This window comes from Rhinoderma darwinii, chromosome 2, assembly GCF_050947455.1.
Source record: "Rhinoderma darwinii isolate aRhiDar2 chromosome 2, aRhiDar2.hap1, whole genome shotgun sequence".
Classification (NCBI taxonomy): domain Eukaryota; kingdom Metazoa; phylum Chordata; class Amphibia; order Anura; family Rhinodermatidae; genus Rhinoderma; species Rhinoderma darwinii.
In genome coordinates this window covers 120,354,436-120,376,002 of record NC_134688.1, presented here as the reverse complement: position 1 = coordinate 120,376,002, position 21,567 = coordinate 120,354,436, and the positions used below count along the sequence as shown (strand labels likewise).

Genomic DNA, 21,567 nt, shown 5'->3' with positions numbered 1-21,567 from the left:
TATGGCGTTTGGAAGGCGTGGAGTGAAAAACTAAAATGGAAAAGCAAAAAAGGATCAGTCCTGCAAAGGTTAAGTAATTTCTATTAAAAAAATAAATTATTACCACATGTGGGGTATTGTCGTACTCGGAAGAGATTGCGTTACAAATTTAGGGCGTCTTTTTCTCGTTTATTCCTTGTGAAAATAAAAAAATGCAACATTTTAGTGGACAAAAATGTTTATATTTATTTTCACTGCCTAATTCTACTAAATTCTGCAAAAGACCTGTGTGGTATAAATGCTTACTAAACCCCTAGAAAAATTCCTTGAGAGGTGGTTTCCCAAATGGGGTCACTTTTGGGGTGTTTCCACTATTTTGTTCCCTCCAGGGCGTTGCAATCGCGACATGGCACTAAAAACCAATCCAGCAAAATCTGCGCTCCAAAATCCAAATGGCGCTCCCTCCCTTCTGAGCGCTGCCGTGGGTCCAAACAGCAGTTTATTACCACATATGGGGTATTTCCGTAATCAGTAGAAGATGCTTTACAAATGTTGGGGTGCATTTTCTTCTTTATTCCTTGTAAATATTAAAAATGTCTGTTATTTCAGAAAAAAAGTAGATTTTCATTTTCACAGACTAACTCCAATAAATATAGCAAAATACCTGTGGGGTCAAAGTGCTAACTATACCCCTAGATAAATTCCTTATGGGGTGCAGTTTCCAAAATGGGATCACTTTTGGGGAGTTTTCACTGTTTTGGCACCACAAGACCTCTTCAAACTCGACATGGTGCCTAAAATATAATCTAACAATAAGCAGGCCCCAAAATCCACTAGGTGCTCCTTTGCTTCTGAGGCCGGTGTTTTGGTCCATTACCGCCCTAGGGCCACATGTGGGATATTCCTAAAAACTGCAGGACCTGGGCAATAAATATTGAGTTGTATTTCTCTGGTAAAACCTTCTGTGGTATAAATTTTTTTTTATTACAAATGAATTTCGGCAAAAAAAATGAGAAATTTGTAAATTTCCCCTCTACTTTGCTTTATTTCCTGTGAAACGCCTAAAGGGTTAAAATACTTTCTGAATGCTGTTTTGAATACTTTGAGGGGTGCAGTTTTTAAAATGGGGTGATTTATTGGGGGATTCTAATATATAAGGCCCTCAAAACCACTTCAAAACTGAACTCGTCCCTGTAAAAATAGCCTTTTGAAATTTTCTTGAAAATTTTAGAAATTGCTGCTAAAGTTCTAAGCCTTGTAACGTCCTAGAAAAATAAAAGGATGTTCAAAAAACGATGCAAAAATAAAGTACACATATGGGGGATGTGAACTAGTAAATATTTTGTGTGGTATTACTATCGGTTTTACAAGCAGATACATTTAAATCTAGAAAAATGCAATTTTTTGCAAATTTTCTAAAAATTTTGGTATTTTACCCCCAAGCTGCGGGGGAAAAAAATGACTATTTCTCTGGCATAAAACAAGGGCTCATACAGCCACGTCAACAAAAAAATAAAAAAGTTATGGCTGCTGAAAGGGTATGTTCACACGCTCTGTTTTCAGACATAAATCGGGCGTTTTACGCCTCGAATTACGCCTGAAAAAACGGCTCCATTACGCCTACAAACATCTGCCCATTGCTTTCAATGGGTTTTACGGTGTTCTGTTCCCACGAGGTGTTATTTTACGCGTCGCTGTCAAAAGATGGCGCGTAAAAAGACGTCCGCGTCAAAGAAGTGCATGTCACTTCTTGGTACGGTTTTGGAGCCGTTTTTCATTGACTCCAGTGAAAAACAGCTCCTAAAACGTCCGTAAAATATGCAGTGAAAAACGCGAGTAGTTACAAAAACATCTGAAAATCAGGAGCTGTTTTCAGGCGAAAACAGCTCCGTCATTTCAGACGTATTTTGCTACTGCGTGTGAACTGAGCTGGTCATTAAGGGGTTAAATCCATTCTTATATATATATTTATATATAGCACCCTGGAATTCAGATAACTTCATACCTGGCTACGTTTCCTACAGTCTGTACCAGCTGTTGTGCCATGTGGTGCCCTATTCATCGACACTGGAACGAATAATACAGCGCAATGTGAACACAGGCATGTTGTATTTGTCCATATCATGGCTCGAACAACCCACCATATTGGGCAGAACAAGCTACGTCCACCTGACGTGTGTGATGCAAGTTGTGCAGCTTGTTTTGCCCCATGTGATGTCTTATTCCAGCCATATCAGCCATGTTGTGAATAGAAATCAGAATTTCAGCGCGATTTCTTGATTTTCCTGCTCTTTAGCGATATAGGAGGGATCTGCTCAAGTATTTCTGTAAAGGGCACCTCAGTGAGGAGAAATGCTCTTTTCACCCCAGTCAGGTACCTGCTTACATGTTGCCGCGTTTTTTTTTCTCACTAGCGATGCAACGAGAATACAACCAGCATGGTTTTCACAAAGAGGAGACACAGCTACACGACTGAGGAGCAGCGCTATCCCTGTGTCAGCGGGGGTCGCTGCTCTGGCGGGTGGCCTCAGGCGCCCCTGTGAGGGAGACTTGAGCATGTATCTATTTACAGGCAGGGCCCAGACAGACGGGCGCTTTATTAAATGCCGGCAGACAGCCAACGCCAGGTAGCACTGTCCCTTTAAGGCGCGTACCACACACGACCCGAATACGCGCAACCCACCGAGTGGAAACAAAAGATTCTTCAACGCACGTCATTGCTGCTCCTCCCACCCACTGAGTGAAGTGGGCGGGTCATAACGTATGACCAATCGTTGCTCTCTGTTTACCCCTTCGGCTGTGGGTGGAGCGAAGTAATAGAGAGGTGTGGAACGCAGACTTTGCGTTCCACAGATTGAAGGAGGCCGCGCTGTGCGGCGCGCTCCCGTAGTGCTGCTCTGTCTGGATCGCTTGTGGTCGCGCAGTTAGTGGTCGCTGTGCGGTGGTTACTATGGCGGAGCTGCCGGCCTTCTTCATCATCACCATAAGCATCTTTCTACTCAGTGGCGGCGCTAGTCTGACGAATGGTGAGTGAAGGGGCTTTGTATGTTGTTCCGGGCGTCCAGAAGCTTGGAGTCCGCGGAGAACGGCAGGAGGTGGAGAGTGCAGACATTGAGGATGGGGAGGAGGTTACCTTATACATACACAGTGCATACGTGATTCACTGGTGACGGCTGTAGTGTATGTACTGTAGTAATGGCTGATGTACTCCGGAGAAACTGTACGTGACCGATCAGACCCACGAAAACTGTTGTTTGTTTAAGTAGGTACAATGTGGATGGAGGTGGGGAGACAGCAGGCAGTGTGGATCGCATGGGAGAGGGGCAGCAGGCAATGTGGATGGCATTAGAAAGGGGCAGCAGGCAATGTGGATGGTAAATGGAAGACCTACAGCAAGCTGTGTGGATGGTATGTGGGTAAATCAAGCGGAGGGGGTGTGGATCGTATTTGGGAGCGGGGTGGCAGGGGATGTTGGTGGCGGTGGTGCTGATCTCTAGCACCTGCCAGTGTAGGGCTGTTACATTCTGTCTTGATGAGATCAGAGTGCATGGTCAAAAAGTTTCAGGAAGAGAGAAACTGTTTCTTGGTGTGTACAAACTAAGGGCACAAAGGGCAGGGATGGTGAATAAATGGTGGGCACACAGTCTGCCGAATACCGCTGTACTGGTTTTGTAGTGTCTGCCAGGAAGTATCGATAGACCCATTGTACACAGATGCTGCCGTGTATTGTGATCAGCTGAAGGATTGTTTTTGTTTTTAGGCTTTGTTGGTTTATAAATGTCTATGGGTTCCTGTGCTGTCTCGAAAAAAATAAAAGCAATCCGATGTGCCCCAGTGCTATAGACCATTTATATGTGAACTTTATTCCCTGATGGGATTTAGCTCTTGGTAACATAAGTTTTATCTCATGTTTTAGAGGTATTGTGGTGGTTTTTTTTTTTTGTTTTAGTTTTTTTTTAAAGAAAGGTTACTCAGTTTTTCAGTATACTTTCTGCAGTAATTCTTCCGGTTTAAAGGCCTCTGCTTGCTGTCATTCGATCTATTGAATGGCCATAAAGATATAAAATGTAACTTAGAGAGAGAGAATCCCTCTGCCCTGGCCACCCCAAGTTTTTTTTGCCCAAATCAAGTGCTGGACTATGTCAATGTCTGGATTGTTGGATGCCAGATTAAGGACATTTTACTCTCTCTTGATTTAAAACTAAACCCCAAAAATTGTGAATGTGGAAAACTGTGTGGAAACCCGTATGCAAATAATAACATAAATTTATATGGCATCAACAGGGAAGTTTTGCAACAAATATTACCTAAAAATGACACACACTAGTGATCTCTCCACCTCTCTGTTTACATGGCTGGTTTCTGATTTGTGTTTGTTTATTTGTATACATTATAATGTGAATATTTTCTTGTAAATGTGCAATCCATTGCTGAAATTGTACATAAAAATGATTGTAGATGGTGCTTCTGATCAGATATTCTAATGTCTGCCTTTCCTCTAGACCGCACTTAGTCCTCTGGTAGGTGATACTTGACGGCATCACATGGGTTGACCATGAGATCAGGCTGCCTTCAGCAATTTGAGACTTAATTTTGATGATGGATCCCAGCTAAAGGCTAGACCAGACAGACACATTGTCACGGCTGTCATACGAGGCTTTTAAGATATCGCAGTTTCACTTTTTTTTTACATCTACATAAATGTACTCTTGTTTTTCCTCCTCTGTCCTGTGGGCTTGTTTGGGTTCTGGTATCCGGCTTCTGAAATTGGATACAAATCATTCAATACTGGTTGTTGTAATATTCAAAAAAAAAAAGCTGCCAATAAGTTCCCAATGTCCAGTCCTTCAAAGTATATATGGCCCCTGTTACAAAAAACAAGCCAGTAAAGTCAATCAAAAGAGCTTCTAATATTTATAAATATAAGAACTTTAACATTTATTAAAACTGCCATCATTTTGGTATTCCTATTATTATTTAAGCTCCCCTCTGGCTGCTTACAGGGAACAGTAGTTTGCATTCCATGTAATGGCTCTGGTGGCCGTACCATATGTCTTTTATTCTTAGCCTTGACAGCTATGACGTCCCAACAAATCCTGATGGATCTCATTGACTTATAATGGGGTCTGTCCGGTTTCCATTGAATTTCCAGTGTTTTTCATGGCAAAAATAGCGATACTGACTATTATTGCATCAAAGACGCTAGAACGTAAGCATTCACTAGTGTGCACGGAGCCAAAGGGTCCTTTTATACGGGTAGGTCCCTGCCCAGTAATGTGCCAATCGACGATAATGACATCTCTATTTACATGGAGCAATGATCGTGGCTATATGGGGACGAATGATCATTAATATGATCATTCGTCCCCATACAGCTTGCATATTGTTGGCAGCACATCTTCCCTGTTTACACGGGGAGATTTGCTGCTGACCATCATTTTCAAGGCATCATAATAGATACGATCAGATGACCGGTAATCAGTATGAAAAACTGCCCCATGCCCAGACAACCCCTTTAAGACAGACTTTAGATTAAGGCTACATTCACACGAGCGTGACAGATTTACGCGTGTAAAAAAGTACATAAATCTGCGTTTTGCATCCGTTTGCTTTGCGTATGGCATGTTTTTCCACGCGCTTGCAAGCACTTTTTTTTTTTTTTGTCAATGTAATTGATGTGTGTGCTTGTCTGTGGTTTTCATGCAGCCAGTGACTTCAATGGGCGACTAGGTTCCTGAAAATGCACCAATATAGGGCATGCAGTGAGTTTCACGCAACTGACACGCGCTCGGTGACAAAACGCATATGTGAATGGCCCCATTGAAATCAATGTTTCTGCATATAACCCCCCGCACCACAACATGCTATTAAGTCGTGGTGCACGAGTGAAAATTTAAATTTTCCACTGATATGCCATTTTAGTGCACAATCTGCTGTGCCCAGTTTGTACCACTGAAGACAAATACCTCATACATTGTTGAGCGAATATAAAATGTCTTATATGTGGGCCTAAACTGGTGTTTGGGCACGATGTAGGGCTCAGAAGGAAGGGAGCAGCATTTGGAGCGCAGATTTTGCTTGGTAATAGTTCTGTTTGGCGTTTTACTGGTATTTCAGTTTATAATGTGGGGACATATTTAATCTGTGTACATCAGGGCATAATAAGAGAGTTTAATAATGCGGTAAATAATAATTCATAGATATATGGCCGATGTCGCACAGATAAATGGCGCCCAATCTTATCTGCTTTTGGAACTCTGCACAATTTGTGTCGCTATATTCTGAGAGCCAGAACTTTTCTTTTTTTCCTCTAACGGAGCCGTGTGAGGGCTGATTTGTTGCGGGACAATCTGTAGTTTTTATTGGTACAATTTTAAGGTACATGAGATTTTTTTTTTTTTGATCACTTTTTATTCCATTTTTTGGCAAGCAAGGTGACAAAAACAAATTCCGACTGTTTTGTGTTTTGTTTTTTTTTTACAGTTTTCACCATGTGCTATAAATTAAATGTTACTTTATTCTGTAGGTCGGTATGATTACGGCGAGACCATCTCTATATAGTGTTTTTATGTTTTGTAGCGTTTGCGCAATAAAAACACTTTTCTATAAAATTTATTTTTTGTGTGACCATATTCTGAGCCACAACTTTTTAATTTTCAGTTAAAAAAAGCTGTGTAAGGGCTTGTTTTTTGCATAACGGGTTGTAGTTTTTATTGGTACTCTTTTGGGGTACGTGCTTTTTGATCACTTTTTATTCTATATTTTGGGCAGGGTGTTGACCAAAAAATTTGTAATACTCGCATTGTTTTTTCCTCTTTTTTTTTTTGCGGTGTTCACCGTGCGGGAAAAATAATATTACAGTTTGGGTTGTTACGAACGCGGTGATACCAAATATGTGTACTTTTTTAACATTATCATTTTTTTCCTACAACAAGACTTACAAAAACAAAAAATGCTTTTTTTCTCTATAATTTATATTTACACTTTTTTAGAAAACATTTTTATTACTTTCTTTTTTTTACTTGAAGACCTGCAGCACTGATAGCTGCTGTAATACATTACACTACCTAGGTAGCGTAGCTTATTATAAGCTGTCAGTGAGTCACACTGACAAGAAGCCTATGAGGACCGGGCCTCCGGCTGGTCCTCACAGGCTTCCGTGCATGACAGACCCCTGAGGCCGTTGTATGGCCTTCGGTTTTGCCATGACAACCAACGACAGCCCCCAAAATCAGTCCCCGGGTAAGTTTGTTGTAGCAACAAACTTTCCCTGCGATCACATGATCGGGACTTGAACATATCAGGTCCCGATCACGTCTCCGGGACCAGAGGCAGGTGTTAACAGCACTATCCGCGTGTCAGCACTACTCTGAGACACCCGACCGCGCTGTTAACACCCACCGTGAATTCACGTCGGCGCTGTACAGAGCCCAGCAAGCGCCGACGTGAATTTAGTGAGCGGTCGGGAAGCGGTTCATTGTGTGGGGATAACTGAGGAGCTGTGATTGTTTTTGTCTGTGTTCTCTCTCCTCCGAACTCACACTGACAGGAGGCAGGGGGAGATAGAAAGTTATAAACATTAGGTGCCGGGAAAGATTGGGACCACAACCAATCAGGCCCTGATGTGACCAGGCCTCATGATAGCAACAGCCCTTTCCGGGTGCAAGACGCACTCTGGGGGACCGATCGCTGATATAAGGAGGAACATAAATTAACGTTGGCGCTGTACAAAGCCCATCAAGCGCCAACGTTCATTTACCGTCGTGAAGCGGTTAATGATTGTAAGACCGTCATTGCTCATTGCCGTCCGCTGCAAAACAATTTTATCTTTTCCTGAAATATTGAACTGGCCACTATGCTACAAGCAAAGCAAGAAGTGTTAATAGTTAGGCATTGTAAATGGTCATTAAATAAACATTCTGTTAGATTTTTCTTAAACGTGTTCTGCCAAGATATGTAGGAGTATACCTTGGTATGAACAGCAGCCTGGCTCTCATATGGGGAGGTAGTGTGTAGGAGCCAGGAAAATAACCAAGGTGCTGATAAGATTTCAGGTCCTGTGATTTTCCAGTTAATGCTTCGTTTTAGACTTTGGTTATCAGTGATAAAAACATCATTTTTGACAACATTACTACATATTTAGGATAATTGCTTCAGTTTCCCCTATTAACACCCGCAGTGGTCTACACCTTTATTAAATGTGTGTGTATATAAGGCCCAGAAGTAGAGCCTACAGGTAAGCGTATAATTCATATGTTTGGGACTCCACTTCTGTGCTACATCAAAATGGATATGTGAACTGGACCTTATGAAAGTTAAGAACGAAGGCCACGTACCTCCACGGGCAAGAATAGAATTGTCCAGGAAAATTCTAATCTGAACATTTTTTTTTTCCTGTAGATGCTTGTGTGTCTGAAACCTCATGCATCTTAAACAATTTACAAATGATCTACAACTAGACCGTAAGGGTAGGGTCACACAGAGTTTTTTGCAGGCAGAAAATCTTCCCCAAAATTCCACTCCACAAAAAACAGCGCGCAGGCAGAGTTTTTTGCCCGCGGCCACTGAGCGCCGTGGGCAAAAGACGCAGCGAAATACGCTTTCTCTGCCTCCCATTGATGGCAATGGGAGGTCAGAGACGTAAACGCACAAAGATAGGGCATGTCGCTTCTTTTTCCCGCGAAACGGTTTTTCCGCTCGCTGGGAAAAAAAACGCCTCCGCCTCCCATTGAAATCAATGAGCGGCATTTTCAGCTGTTTTTTGGCACGTTTTACGACGCGGGTTCCGTGTCCAAAAACGTGTCCAAAAACTCTGTGTGAACATGCCCTAAGGGGTCCTTCAAAAATAGTCCTCAAAACCTACATACGAACCAAAAAGAAGGATATATAAATAATAACTTTATTACATATATTATCAAATAACAATAATATCTATAACACAGTTAAAAATGTTAGGGAGCAATAAGGAGAAGATGGAAGCAGATTGTATAGAGACACAGAAAAACAGTACACCTCAACATCATTACAGAAACCATGTCCTGTAATGGATACACGTCTACCAGATGATACAAGTTGTAATATATCTGACCATCAAAATAAATGCCGAAGAATAATCTGTATGTACAAAGAACAACAATGACCCCACCAAGGACCAGAGATATCCGGCTAAGTACATTCGGGAGGGTATCAAATCTATAGGTGATTAGAGGCCAGGTATTCAGGATACCTACAGGGCCCTATGGCAATCTGTACAAGCAAAAGGGTAATGCACCAAAAATTTAAAGGGACCAGATCATCCGTGAAAAATCTACCTAGAAACGATATACCAATACAAGCATGCACCCAATCTGTGAGGCCAAATCATTAGTGTGCTGAAACAGACAGGTGTGTAGAACAAATAATTGCCCAAGCGCACTAAATGGATGTTACCCGACCCATGCGCAAGTAAAGAAGAAGATGCCAAACACACAAATAAAAAATGGGAATGGAGACTGACAACATACCATTGACCATGATGGGAAAGTCCTGCAAAGGATGGAGACTGTACAATGTATCAGGCCTCGACGAGCATTTAGTGTCACATCGTGCATCTTAAAGGGGTTGTCCACCTTCTGACAACTGATGACCTATCCCCCGGATAGGTCATCAGTATGTCATCGGTACGGGTCTGACACCTGGACCTCGCACCGATAAGCCGCTCCGGTGACCTGCGGGCACCGGACGTTGTGGCACATAATGCAATGTACGGATCCCGGAAGCAGTTGGCTCCGTACATTGCATAGCGGCCGTGCTGCAGAACTGCAGCTCTGCTCCTATTCACTTGAATAGGAGCAGAGCTGCAGTACTGCAGCTTGGCCGCTATTTCGTGGCCGGAGCGAACTGCTTCCGGCTTGTACGTCCGGTGCTCTGAGGCATCGGACCAGCTGATCTGTGTGCGGCGCGGCTGTCTGACCCCTACAGATCATGTACTGATGACCTATCCGGTGGATAGGTCCTCAGTTGTCAGAAGCTGGAAAACCCCTTTAAGCTGCCCATGCACTTAAACCGTGTTCACATTGTTTGTTGCAGAATCCACATCGAAATTCCACAACAAAGTTTTTGACAAACCCCATTGGTTTACATGGTAAAATATAGTCAGCATATTCTAGACGTGCTGCAGATTTTACAATCCTCTTTATGAACTCTCTGTTGCGAAAATGTCTCAGACTTTTACCGCAGACTTTAGCGCACCAAAATCCGCATATAACACATGAGGATTTCGTTGTGGATTTAAAGACTGGTTCACTAGTGTAATATCTACACAATGCGTAAACCCAGCCTAAAGATAGCGGTCAGCCGACACCTATTCCTCCAGACTCCCATATGCACGCTCAGGGAATAAGCAGGAACAAAGGATTGGGCATGTTGAGCTGCAACATGCTCAATCCTTTTTTTTTTCCGATATCTGATGTCGGAGAGTTGGGATACCCTATATACATAAGATATTCAGCTGGTCCTGTCGGATGATTTTTGGCACCTTTAGCCTGTCAAAAACCTCCATGGTACTGTACATGGGTGTGCATATGTTGTTTTAATATGGAGGACGTGGTCAAATATCTTGGTTATCTGCTGCCAATGGCCGCATGTTCAGCAGCTTTCAGTAAATAGCACGGTATTGAACACAAGTCATAATGTGCCACTGGCCACAGGCTCGCAAATGTTCAGAAGTTTGTCGCAGGGAAACAAAATCTGAATTGTGAATAACATTGTTTAGTCTATTTACAAGATGACTTGTCTGGATAAACAGGAGCTATAGAAAACATGAATGTTCTACTGATAAAATCTACAAAGCTGATACGTATGAAGAATGTAAGGCTATGTTCACACGGGGTCTTTTGCCGAGTTTTTTGACGCGGAAACCGCGTCGCAAAACTCGGCAGAAACGGCCCGAGAACGCCTCCCATTGATTTCAATGGGAGGCGTCGGCGTCTTTTTCCCGCGAGCAGTAAAACTGCCTCGCGGGGAAAAGAAGCGACATGCCCTATCTTCGGGCGCTTCCGCCTCCGACCTCCCATTGACTTCAATGGGAGGCAGGAGAAAGCGTGTTTTATGCCCGCGGCGCTCAATGGCCGCGGGCGAAAAACGGCGCGATAATTGCTGTTCACACGGAGTATTTTGGGGGAGGAATATCTGCCTCAAAATTCCGTTTGGAGCTTTGAGGCAGATATTCCTCCCCCAAAATACTCCGTGTGAACATAGCCTAAGGCTGGGTTCACACACAGTTTTTCGCAGGCAGAAAATCTGCCTCAAAATTCAGTTTGGAATTTGAAGGCAGATTTTGCTCTGCCTGCACGCCTGGCAGAAAACGCCACAATACACGCTTTCTCTGCCTCCCATTGATGTCAATAGGAGGTCAGAGACGTAAACGCCCGAAGATAGGGCGTGTCGTTTGTTTTCCCCGCGAGCCGTTTTTTTCGCGGTTTCCGCGTCAAAAAAACGTGTCAAAAAAATCTGTGTGATCTTACTCTAAGGCTTTTGACGTCTATACTTGAGTGGGAGTTGTTTTTTGGATGCTATTGACCAGAAACTTTATTTGCAACATATATCATTAAACAAATATAATTCAGGTAAAATGGTATAAATAAATACGGGGACTTGGGTAAAGCTGGGCATTAAATTTTGTCTGCGGATTTTGCCAATTTAATGCCTATAGTGTTTAAAGAGACCCCCCCCCCCCATTCATATCCCCCAGCTTCACAGAAATGTGTTCAGGTGAGTCGGACATGTAAGTCGTACCAATACTGATAACTGTTTTCCTAAGGGTATGTTCACACGACGGCGTCCGTAACGGCTGAAATTACGGGGATGTTTTCAGGAGAAAACATCCCCGTAATTTAAGCCGTAACGGCATGTGCAGGCGCTTGAACGCCGCGTCCCTTACGGACGTAATTGGCGCTGCTTTTCATTGGAGTCAATGAATAACGGCTCCAAATAAACCCCAAGAAGTGATAGGTCACTTCTTTGACGCGGGCGTCTATTTACGCGCCGTCACTTGACAGCAACGCGTAAATAAACGCCTCGTGTGAACAGACAAACGTCAGCCCATTTCTTTCAATGGCCAGATGTTTGTCAACGCTTTCAAGCCGCATTTTTCGGACGTAATTCGGGGCAAAAACGCCCGAATTACGTCCGTAATTAGTGTGTGTGAACATACCCTTACTCATAGGCTGCCTCCTGTTTTGAAAAGTAAAATTTGTTAACTTAAAGTGAACATTACTTTGTAATACATGATGGAGTGCTGGGTCCCCGTTGCCATATTCCTCTCCCTGGCACTAGAAGCTTCCAGTCATTTATCTCGTTGCAGGTGACACTGAAAACTCTTCACAAGACCACGTAAATCCGGTGTAGTCACACAGCGGCGGGAACACATTGTAGCCACTGCATAGTTTTCGATGCCGTTGAGACTTGATTCATTAGGGAGACTGAATTATAAAAAAAATACAGTATGATCTATGTACGTATCTACATACATACATATCTGTGTGTTTTTTTTCCCAAACTGGAGATACATTTTAAGGCCCATATACGTGTACAAATTTTCCATAAAAAAGATAAATGCTTGCTAGTTAGTTCCAGTAGCTCGTACCCAAAAAAAAAAAAAGCTTAGGATAGTAAAAAATTTAAAAAACGGCAGAATTTAGGAGCCTTTTAGATTTCTCCTTGACCCAGTTTGACTCTTTTGGTAGAAAAGCAATAAGCTCCCTCAGATACATCAATAGAAAACACAAAAAACGAGACCCTAGTAGCATCTTTATAGGTGGTGTGTCCCTGGCTTAGGACGGTCATCTACATGAAGGAAGTCCTGACGTGCTTTTTATTATAAGCATATTGATAATTCTTGTTGCGTCTTGTGATTTCAAGGTTATACATTTGCTTTTACACTTGTGGAGCGCTCCGTTTCATGTAATGAATTCTGTGAGTGTTTCATGTATACTACCAAGCCTTGTGATTTTAATAGCACGGTCTTTGTCTTGTTACTGGTTCCAACTGGTATAACAGGCCTCAAATCCAACCCATTACGAATAATAGTTTACACAGGTAGAAAGCGGCTACAAAATGTTACTTGAAATAAATCCATTACACCTAGGCAGAACAATAATGTTAATTCTTTCAATTTGCCAAGGTTTTTTAGGGTCATGTGGGGTGCACCTGCATTCGTCTGGTTTAATAAGGCCGCCTATCTGGTGTCGAGACTGGAGTAGCACCTGCGTGTCTTTCATGCTCAGTTGCTGAGGGCAATATTCCTCAGCCATAAATACCATACTCCATAACTGAACAGAACAAAGCGCCCATTCTTTGTCTGGAAACCTGACGTTTAAACATGTCAAAACAGGTCCCTGAAGGTTGGGTTTCATACACCGCAGACACACAGCCGTGATCTTTTGACTAGAATCTGACTGGAATCTGGGAGACAGATGTTTATTATGTATTGTGACTTGTCCTAGTACAGTAACTGTGGACTGGATACAACGGGAATTCGGAGCCGTTCCTATTTAAGGTGTATGTTTTCTAAAAGCAACACCATGTATACGTCTATCTGCACATACCATCCCCATTCTCCTGTCTGCTGATTCTTGTCCCACAGACATGTCTGACTAGACCTCTCCCTGGTGCATTGAGAGAGGAACGTTCTTGCCTTGGTCTATCCATTTCAGTCATTGATCAGAGCGTGAGGTATTGGCTTCGCTGATATAGAACATAAAAGGGTAAACATGCAAACGAATGCAGCGCAATTTCCTGTCAGACTATCCAGACCTCTAACTTACGTTCTGCCGCATTGTCAACAATATTACCTGCAATGTAATTACAATAAGCACCTATCAACCTTGCAGGGATATTTAATGAATTTATTATTTTGCTGACATTATTGAAAATGAAGCCGATATGTTTTCGGATACGACAATGCTTCGTGTCCTCTGTGGCGGGAGTTATTGATGATGACTTTCTATTGTGATTTAGTATGGATCGTGTACAATGGCTGATCTGTAACCTATTGGGTTTCCGTAGTAAATTCATTTATGAATTGATACCTATAATGTGAGTAGTATTTATCCTACTCATGCCAATATGCTAGTGCCAAACGATTGATGGGCATGCTAAGGGTCTGCTGAAATATATTGGGAGGCGAGTCAGGCTGCAGGCACAGCAATTAGCTGTGGCTAATGTTACAATTGTCATCATGTTGAGCGTGTAATCCTGTACTGCTAATTCTTCTGCATTCTAGGCCACGTTTTACTAGCTCAGACTTTATGAAAGGTCTTTACACGCCAACCGTCATTGGGAAAATATTAAACGTAAATGTAAAAAAAGAAAAAAAAATTGCCATAAAATCCACCTCTTTGATGCTGTTGAAATGGCAAGGGGGGATTTATTTTGTTTTACCCACAGGTTGGAAGTCAGACTAATGTCTGATTGGAGGGACAGCAGTGGGGGATGGTTTCTGCTGCAGAAAGCTGTCTACAGTGTGAGACGAGACAAACTAAGCCCCACCCCTTAACAAAGCCCTCGCCTCGCAGTCCGTCTCCATCCAAAGTTAACACCTGTTTTCCCAACCAGATTTTTACCAGCCTTTTTCAGGAGCTTGGCGAACGTTATGTAGACAGGCAAATAATTTAGGGAAGCATTTCTCTCTCCAAATGTTTTGTTTTGCTGTCCTTGTTTTTAAAATGGGGTTAAATTTTTTACATACAAATAATTGTGATTTCTTCACATCACTATTGGGCCATATAGTTGAGGTATACATTTTATTTTTATTTTATTTTTTTTATTGGATTTATGTGTTTTTCTGAGGGTTTTAGGGTATACTCACACTGGGCGGATTTGCTGCTACTGTAATGAAATCTGTAGCTAAGTGGATTAGATTTGAACAGATCTTATCCACTCGCTGCAGAAAAAATCAGCTGAGAAAATGTTTATAAACTGACCTGCGGTGCTTTTTTTTAAAATTCGCAGCATGTCAATTTATGCTGCAGAATGGTTGCACTTTTGTTGCGGGCTTACTCCATTGTGTTCAATGGGGAGGTAAAAGCAGCAACACGTAGCAAATGTTGCGATCTTTGCGGTGGAAAAGCAGCGATACCATCGCAAAAAAATCGCAGATCTTAAAAAAAATAAAAACAAAGCCCTTTTCAAGTTTAAATAATAGTCTATACTCTCCCCCATTATCGTCCTAGTGATGGTTCCTTGTTCCCCTGCTGCCCTCCGTGCACCCGGGCGTCCTGTGTGAACGTATGTTATACTTTGTCGGTTTGGATTTTTCTAATGGATCCATTAAACAAGATTTTTTTTTTTTTTTGCTCCCCTGAACTTGGATCCAAATGTATACTTTGTCTTTTGCCTTTTTTGTTTTTTCATTATGAAATATAAAAGAACAATTCTCATATGCACGTCACAGAAAATTACACTCCCATCCCCCTCCCCTGGATCCACGGATATATTTATCCTTTAAATTTTATCTTACAGTTAGAGGTCCAATAATAAGTTCAACTTCTCTACTATTGTATATTTTATTTAACCACCTGGTATATCTTTGCCTAAGGCTGTGTTCACATCTGCGTCGGGCTTTCATGGGTCCCGTTCGACCTTTCCGTTGGAGGAACCCATGATCGGAAAGCCAAACCGAAACCATACCGTCCGTTTGCATTACCATTGATTTCAATGGTAATTCTTCCTTTGCAATTGGTTTTTTTTTTGTTTTTTTTAGCAGAAACAATAACTTAGTCAACGGAAAGGTCGAATGGAACCCATGATCCTAAGCATGACACTGATGTGTACAGGCCATAAACGTGTTTTTGGCTCCAGAACATAGTGCGTATTTTGCTGCGTTATTCCTAATGTTGGGAGATGGTGACATCTCTGAAAAACGCAGCAATTCAGTCCACTATGCGCAGCAGGAATTGACATGTTGCAGTATGAAAAATACGCAACGCAGGTAAATTTCTGCTTGGAGTTTTTAGGCAGCGTGTGGATGAGATCTGTTAAGTCTCATCACTTTGCTGCTACTGTATTATGCTGCGGATTTTCCGTCTGCAATTCCGGAAGGAAAATAAATATGCAGCAATTTCACTACTTGTGGACCAGTTATTTGCTGTATCAAGACCTTCACTTCTTCCCAAAATGTTCTAATTGAAGGACAATGGCACAGACAATGAATCGAAACAGTTTTAGGGCTTATTTAGACGAACGTGTAATACATCCGTGAAACGTGCGTGGTTTTCACGCGCCTCGCACGTACCTATGTTAGTCTATGGGGCCGCGCAGACAGTCCGTGATTTTCACGCAGCGTGTGTCCGCTGTGTAAAACTCACGACATGTCCTATATTTGTGCGTTGTTCGCACATCACGCACCCATTGAAGTCAATGGGTGCGTGAAAATCACGCGCACCACACGGAAGCACTTCCGTGGTACGCGCGTGATTCGCGCAACAGCAGTTAAAAGTATGAATGAAAACAGAAAAGCACCACGTGCTTTTCTGTTTACAAACATACAAACAGTGTCATAATGATGGCGGCTGCACGAAAATCACGCAGCCACGCATCATACGATTGTGACACACGGAGCTGTTAAGTACCTTTTGCGCGCGCAAAACGCACACGCTCGTGTAAATCCGGCCTTCTAATCACATTTTGGACATTCCTGCTTACAACCTGTAATATATTTCTCCATAGTATACTTTGTGTTGGGCTATTGACTTATATTATTAAACGCAAATAACACTGTGGTATACATATGTTTTGTTTTTTTAGTTTATCCAGATTTCATGTCAAATATGTGCCCAAAAGGGCGTACTATTGACGTGTCTCCATAGAAGTTTATGGGAACATTACAGTAAAAATGTGTATACTTTATTTTGGGATACAAACCTATCCATCAGGCATATGGCCAAATGTGAGGTTTTTCTTTATGTATTGTTATTATTATTACACAAAAAAACAATAGACAATATAATAGATAATGGGTAAAAAACAACCCAGAAAATTAGGCAAATGTCTAGGTGTATTAACTACATCCCTCCTGGGATTCGTCTAGCCCTGTTTATTTGTAAGGGTATGTTTAGACGGCTTATTTTTGGCTGTTTTTCGGGCTGAAAATGGCCGAAAAATTGGAAGCAGAACGCCTCCAAACATCTGCCCATTGATTTCAATGGGAAAATAGCATTCTGTTCTGACGGCGAAAAAGTGCTTCTTAAAGGTAAGCAGTTCGTTAAACAGTTAGTAAATACATTATTAGACATTGTAGTCATACTTTTTAAATTTTTTCACAAGTCAGGAAATATTATAAATTAGATTCTAATTTATAACATTTCCCTGTGATGGTCACTAGAGGGAGCAATTCCCAAAATTGCATCATTGGCATGTGGTAAAGCAACCACATTGCTTTATGCTGCAAAATTTGGGAAGACACACTCGCTCTAGTGTCCTCAAACAATCCCCCCTCCTTTATCCTGGCTAGTGCCAGGAGAAAGGAGGGGATTGAATGTTCAAACCTCCTACACTGTGTTCCGCCATTTTTTGAGCTAACACGCAGTGTAGTAGGTTTACACACAGTGCTAATCACACACTAAAACACGAACATACACAAACATAACTTACCTGCTCCCTCCGGTCCGTCCGCTCCTAGTGCTTGCTTCTAATCACATGTCCGAAAGCCGCGACCGGAAGTAGTCATCTTACTGTCCGGCCGCGGCTTCCGGTCCACATGAAAATGGCGCCGTATGTCGCTCGGCCGAAGACCTTCCATTTGCACTGTGTGGGAGCGGCGCATGCGCCGTTCCCACACAGACGGCGTATACCATAGTGAATGCGAACGGCTCCCGTTCGCATTCTCTATGGGGATGTATGTGCCATATTCCATCTCTGTATGTGTCGTTAATCGACACATACAGAGATGAAAAAAAAAATGGCAGCCCCCATAGAGAAGTAAAAGTTAGAAAAAAATAAAAAGTAAAACACACAAATAACTAAAATTTATTTTAATAAAACACTAAAAGCAAATTAATATACATTTTTTTTTTTGTGAAACCCTTCCTTTAACCCCTTAAAGAGTCTGTCACCAGATTTTCAAACCCCTATCTCGTATTGCAGCAGATCGGCGCTGCAATGTAGATAACAGTAACGTTTTTTTTTTTTTTTAAAACGAGCATTTTTGGCCAAGTTATGAGCATTTTTATATTTATGCAAATGAGCCTTTCTTAAGTACAACTGGGCGTGTATTGTTTGTGTACATCTGGGCGTGTATTGTGTGTGTGTGTACATCTGGGCGTGTTTACTTCTTTTACTAGCTGGGCGTTGTGAATGGGAGTGTATGATGCTGACGAATCAGCATCATCCACTTCTCTTCGTTAACACCCAGCTTCTGGCAGTGCACAGACACACAGCGTGTTCGAGAGATCACGCTGTGACGTCACTTCCTGCCCCAGGTCCTGCATCGTGTCGGACGAGCGAGGACACATCCGCACCAGGCGACAAAGGCTACAGTTGATTCTGCAGCAGCATCGGCGTTTGCAGGTAAGTCGATGTAGCCTCTGTCGCCTGGTGCCGATGTGTCCTCGCTCGTCCGACACGATGGGGCAGGAAGTGACGTCACCCCTATCAAACACCCCATTTTAGAAACTAGACCCCTCAAAGTATTCACAACAGCATTTAGAAAGTTTATGAACCCTTTAGGTGTTTCACAGAAATTTAGAGCAAAGTAGAGGTGAAATTTACTTTTTTTTTTTTTTTTTTTTTTTAGAAAATCCTCTTTGGAAACTAGACCCCTTGAGGAATCCATTGTAGTTTTCTTGGGGTGCATGCGGCTTTTTGATCAGTTTTTATTCTATTTTTAGGTGGCGTGGTGACTAAAAAACAGCAATTCTACTATTGTTTTTTTATTCAATTTTTTTTTTACAACGTTCACCGTGCGCTATAAATGACATATTCACTTTATTCTGCGGGGCGATACGATTACGGCGAAACCAGATGTTTATAGTTTTTTTTTTTTATGTCTTATGGCGTTTGCACAATAAAATAAGTTTTGTAAAAAATCATTCACTTTTTGTGTTACCTTATTCTAAGAGCCAGAACTTTTTTATTTTTCAATCAATAAAGCCGTGCGAGGACTTATTTTTTGCGTAACGAACTGTAGTTTCCATCAGAACGATTTTTAGGTACATGTGACTTTTTGATCTCTTTTTATTCCATTTTTTGGGAGGTGAAGTGACCAAACAATTGTGATTGTGGTACGGTTTATTATTTTCTTTTACGGCGTTCACCGTGCGGGATAAATAACAAAATAATTTTGTAGTTCAGGGCGTTACGGACGCGGCGATACCAATTATGTATAGTTTATTTGTTTGTTTATATATTTTTACTTGTAATACTTTTAAAACTTTTTCTTATTTTTTACACATCTTTTTTTACTTTATTACTTTGTCCCACTAGGGGACTTGAGGGCAGGAGGCCCTGATCGCAATTCTAATACACTGCACTACATGCGTAGTGCGGTGTATTAGAACTGTCAGCTACTCACTGACAGCAAGCATAGTGGGTACTGACTTTGTCCGGACCCACTAGGCTTCCGTCTATGGCATAGCCGGACGCCATTGTTTGGTGTCCGGTTGCCATAGTCACCATCGCCGGCCGCTATCGTGTAGCAGGCCGGCGATGGCAGCTTAACCCCTAAAAATCTGCGATCTCTATAGAACGCGGCTTTTAAGGGGTTAATCAGCGGGGACAATGCGATCGGTCCCCGCTGTAGGAGCTGTGACGGCTGTTACTCCCGAGATGTACTATTAGGTCATGGAGCGCGAACGATACAGTTACCATGACCTAATAGTACGTCCAGGAGCGGGAAGGGGTTAAGCCATTTTTGGGGCAGTTTTTCATTGACTATAGAAAAACGGCCGTAATAAACGCCTGAAAATCAGGAGCTGTTTTCCTTTGAAAGCAGAGCTGTATTTTCAGACGTCTTTGGTTAAGCGTGTGAACATACCCGAATTGTTTGTCATTTGATGTTGGGAAAAATAAGAAAGCACCAAGTGTTCGTATAAATGACATGCGTGTTGTTATCTATAGATCTTCCAAGAGGATCGGATTTGAAGGGAATTTGTCAGTCTCTGAGGGCAGTCTAAAGTAGAGACAGGCTCTGATTTCAGCCGTCTGTCACTTACGGACTCCTTCCTCAGCCCTGGCATGGCACTGCAATGTTTAAAATGTAAGTCCTCCACAATCGCATACAACCGTCTGGACTCCTGTTTATAAATCTTGTGGGGTATCTCCAACTTTTTACACCATTTTTAGAGTTTACTTGTTTTCTGCGTGCAAAAAGTTCAGATACTTTGCATTCCTTCTCTTGCGCTGCTCCTGAGTTACAGCCTGTATTCCAATCTAGAGCTGCATTCACAATTCTGCCAGCTGATATGTGATGTTTACCAAGTTACTTCTATACTTTCTATGTGTTAAAAGTTCTTCAAAAGTGAACATATGCCATGAAATACTAGGGGACATTTATGGCTGGCCAGCTTATTTTCAGGAAGGGGGTGTCTTTTTGAGAAAAATCATTTTAATGTTTTATAATTTTATGTTGATCACAACATATAGTAAAAAAAAAAAACACCCACATTATTATAGTGTCTGCATTATTACAGATTCACACAGAAATGAGCACACTTCCTTTAAAAAAAAGATTTCAACAGGTCAATGGGTTAATGCCGTGACAATTCCAAATAGTGTAATGTTTGTCTCATTTAGCCAAAAACCGGTCTGCTGGAATCACACAATACATGCCACTATTGTTACCGCTCATACCTCACCGAGGAAAGAATGCAGGCGCTTTCCAGAGCAGAAATCTATTGTGCAACTCCGCAAAGTGATTGGGTGAGGTTCAAAAAAAAGGAAGGTTCAGACAATATGTAGATGGAAAGAAATGTTTTCAGCCGGCCAAAAGCTAGAGAAGGCGGCTCCGTAAATGTCTGTATATGTTGTGCGTTTTGAAGCGATGCAAGTTGGCAGCTTGTGAGGTCGTCTCTCAATCTAATGTACGTGAATCGGTTAGTCACACATGGGCATTTTTTTTTCCCTAAGAATGAACCTGGGTAGTCGCCTAATGTGCCTATTACAGTAGATGTCCAGATGTGGGCTTTTTTTTTCTTCCAGATGTATGATGGAAAAACAAAGTGAATTACGTTTTAGAGCTTTCAGAGTCCGGGCTGTTTAGATCACAGGATAGCCCAGACTTGCTACAATTGGAGAGAACTGAGTAGTATTAGGTCTCTACAGGTTTGCTGCCCCTGTGGCAGGTTCTCATTCACTACTAGCAAGCAGATCTCTTGAAATGCTGATGAAGTGAAACAAAGTATATTAAAAAAAAAAGTTGCGTAACATTTCATTAAGCTTTATTTATGAAAGACTGGAAAAGCCCCTTTATTGAAGGTTTGCAAAGTTTTAGGGTAACCTCACACTTAGTGGATTTTCCACAGCAAAAACCCCTCGTGTTCCATGCAGATTTTATTGCGGATTTGACTCCTTCTATATTGAAACGGGTGAAATCCACAATGAACATCCAGAACA

General features: G+C 42.0%; 1 protein-coding gene across 2 annotated transcripts in view; it reads left to right on the top strand.

Annotated features, from left to right (window-relative positions):
- The first annotated feature begins 2,838 nt into the window (after positions 1-2,838).
- ACVR1B (activin A receptor type 1B) overlaps positions 2,839-21,567 on the top strand; it is a 49,878-nt gene continuing 31,149 nt past the window's right edge. For both annotated transcript variants that reach the window (XM_075852237.1, XM_075852236.1), the window contains exon 1: positions 2,839-3,005. In XM_075852237.1, coding sequence (XP_075708352.1) covers positions 2,930-3,005 — 76 coding nt within the window. In that variant the 5' untranslated portion in view covers positions 2,839-2,929. The remainder of the gene's footprint in view (positions 3,006-21,567) is intronic.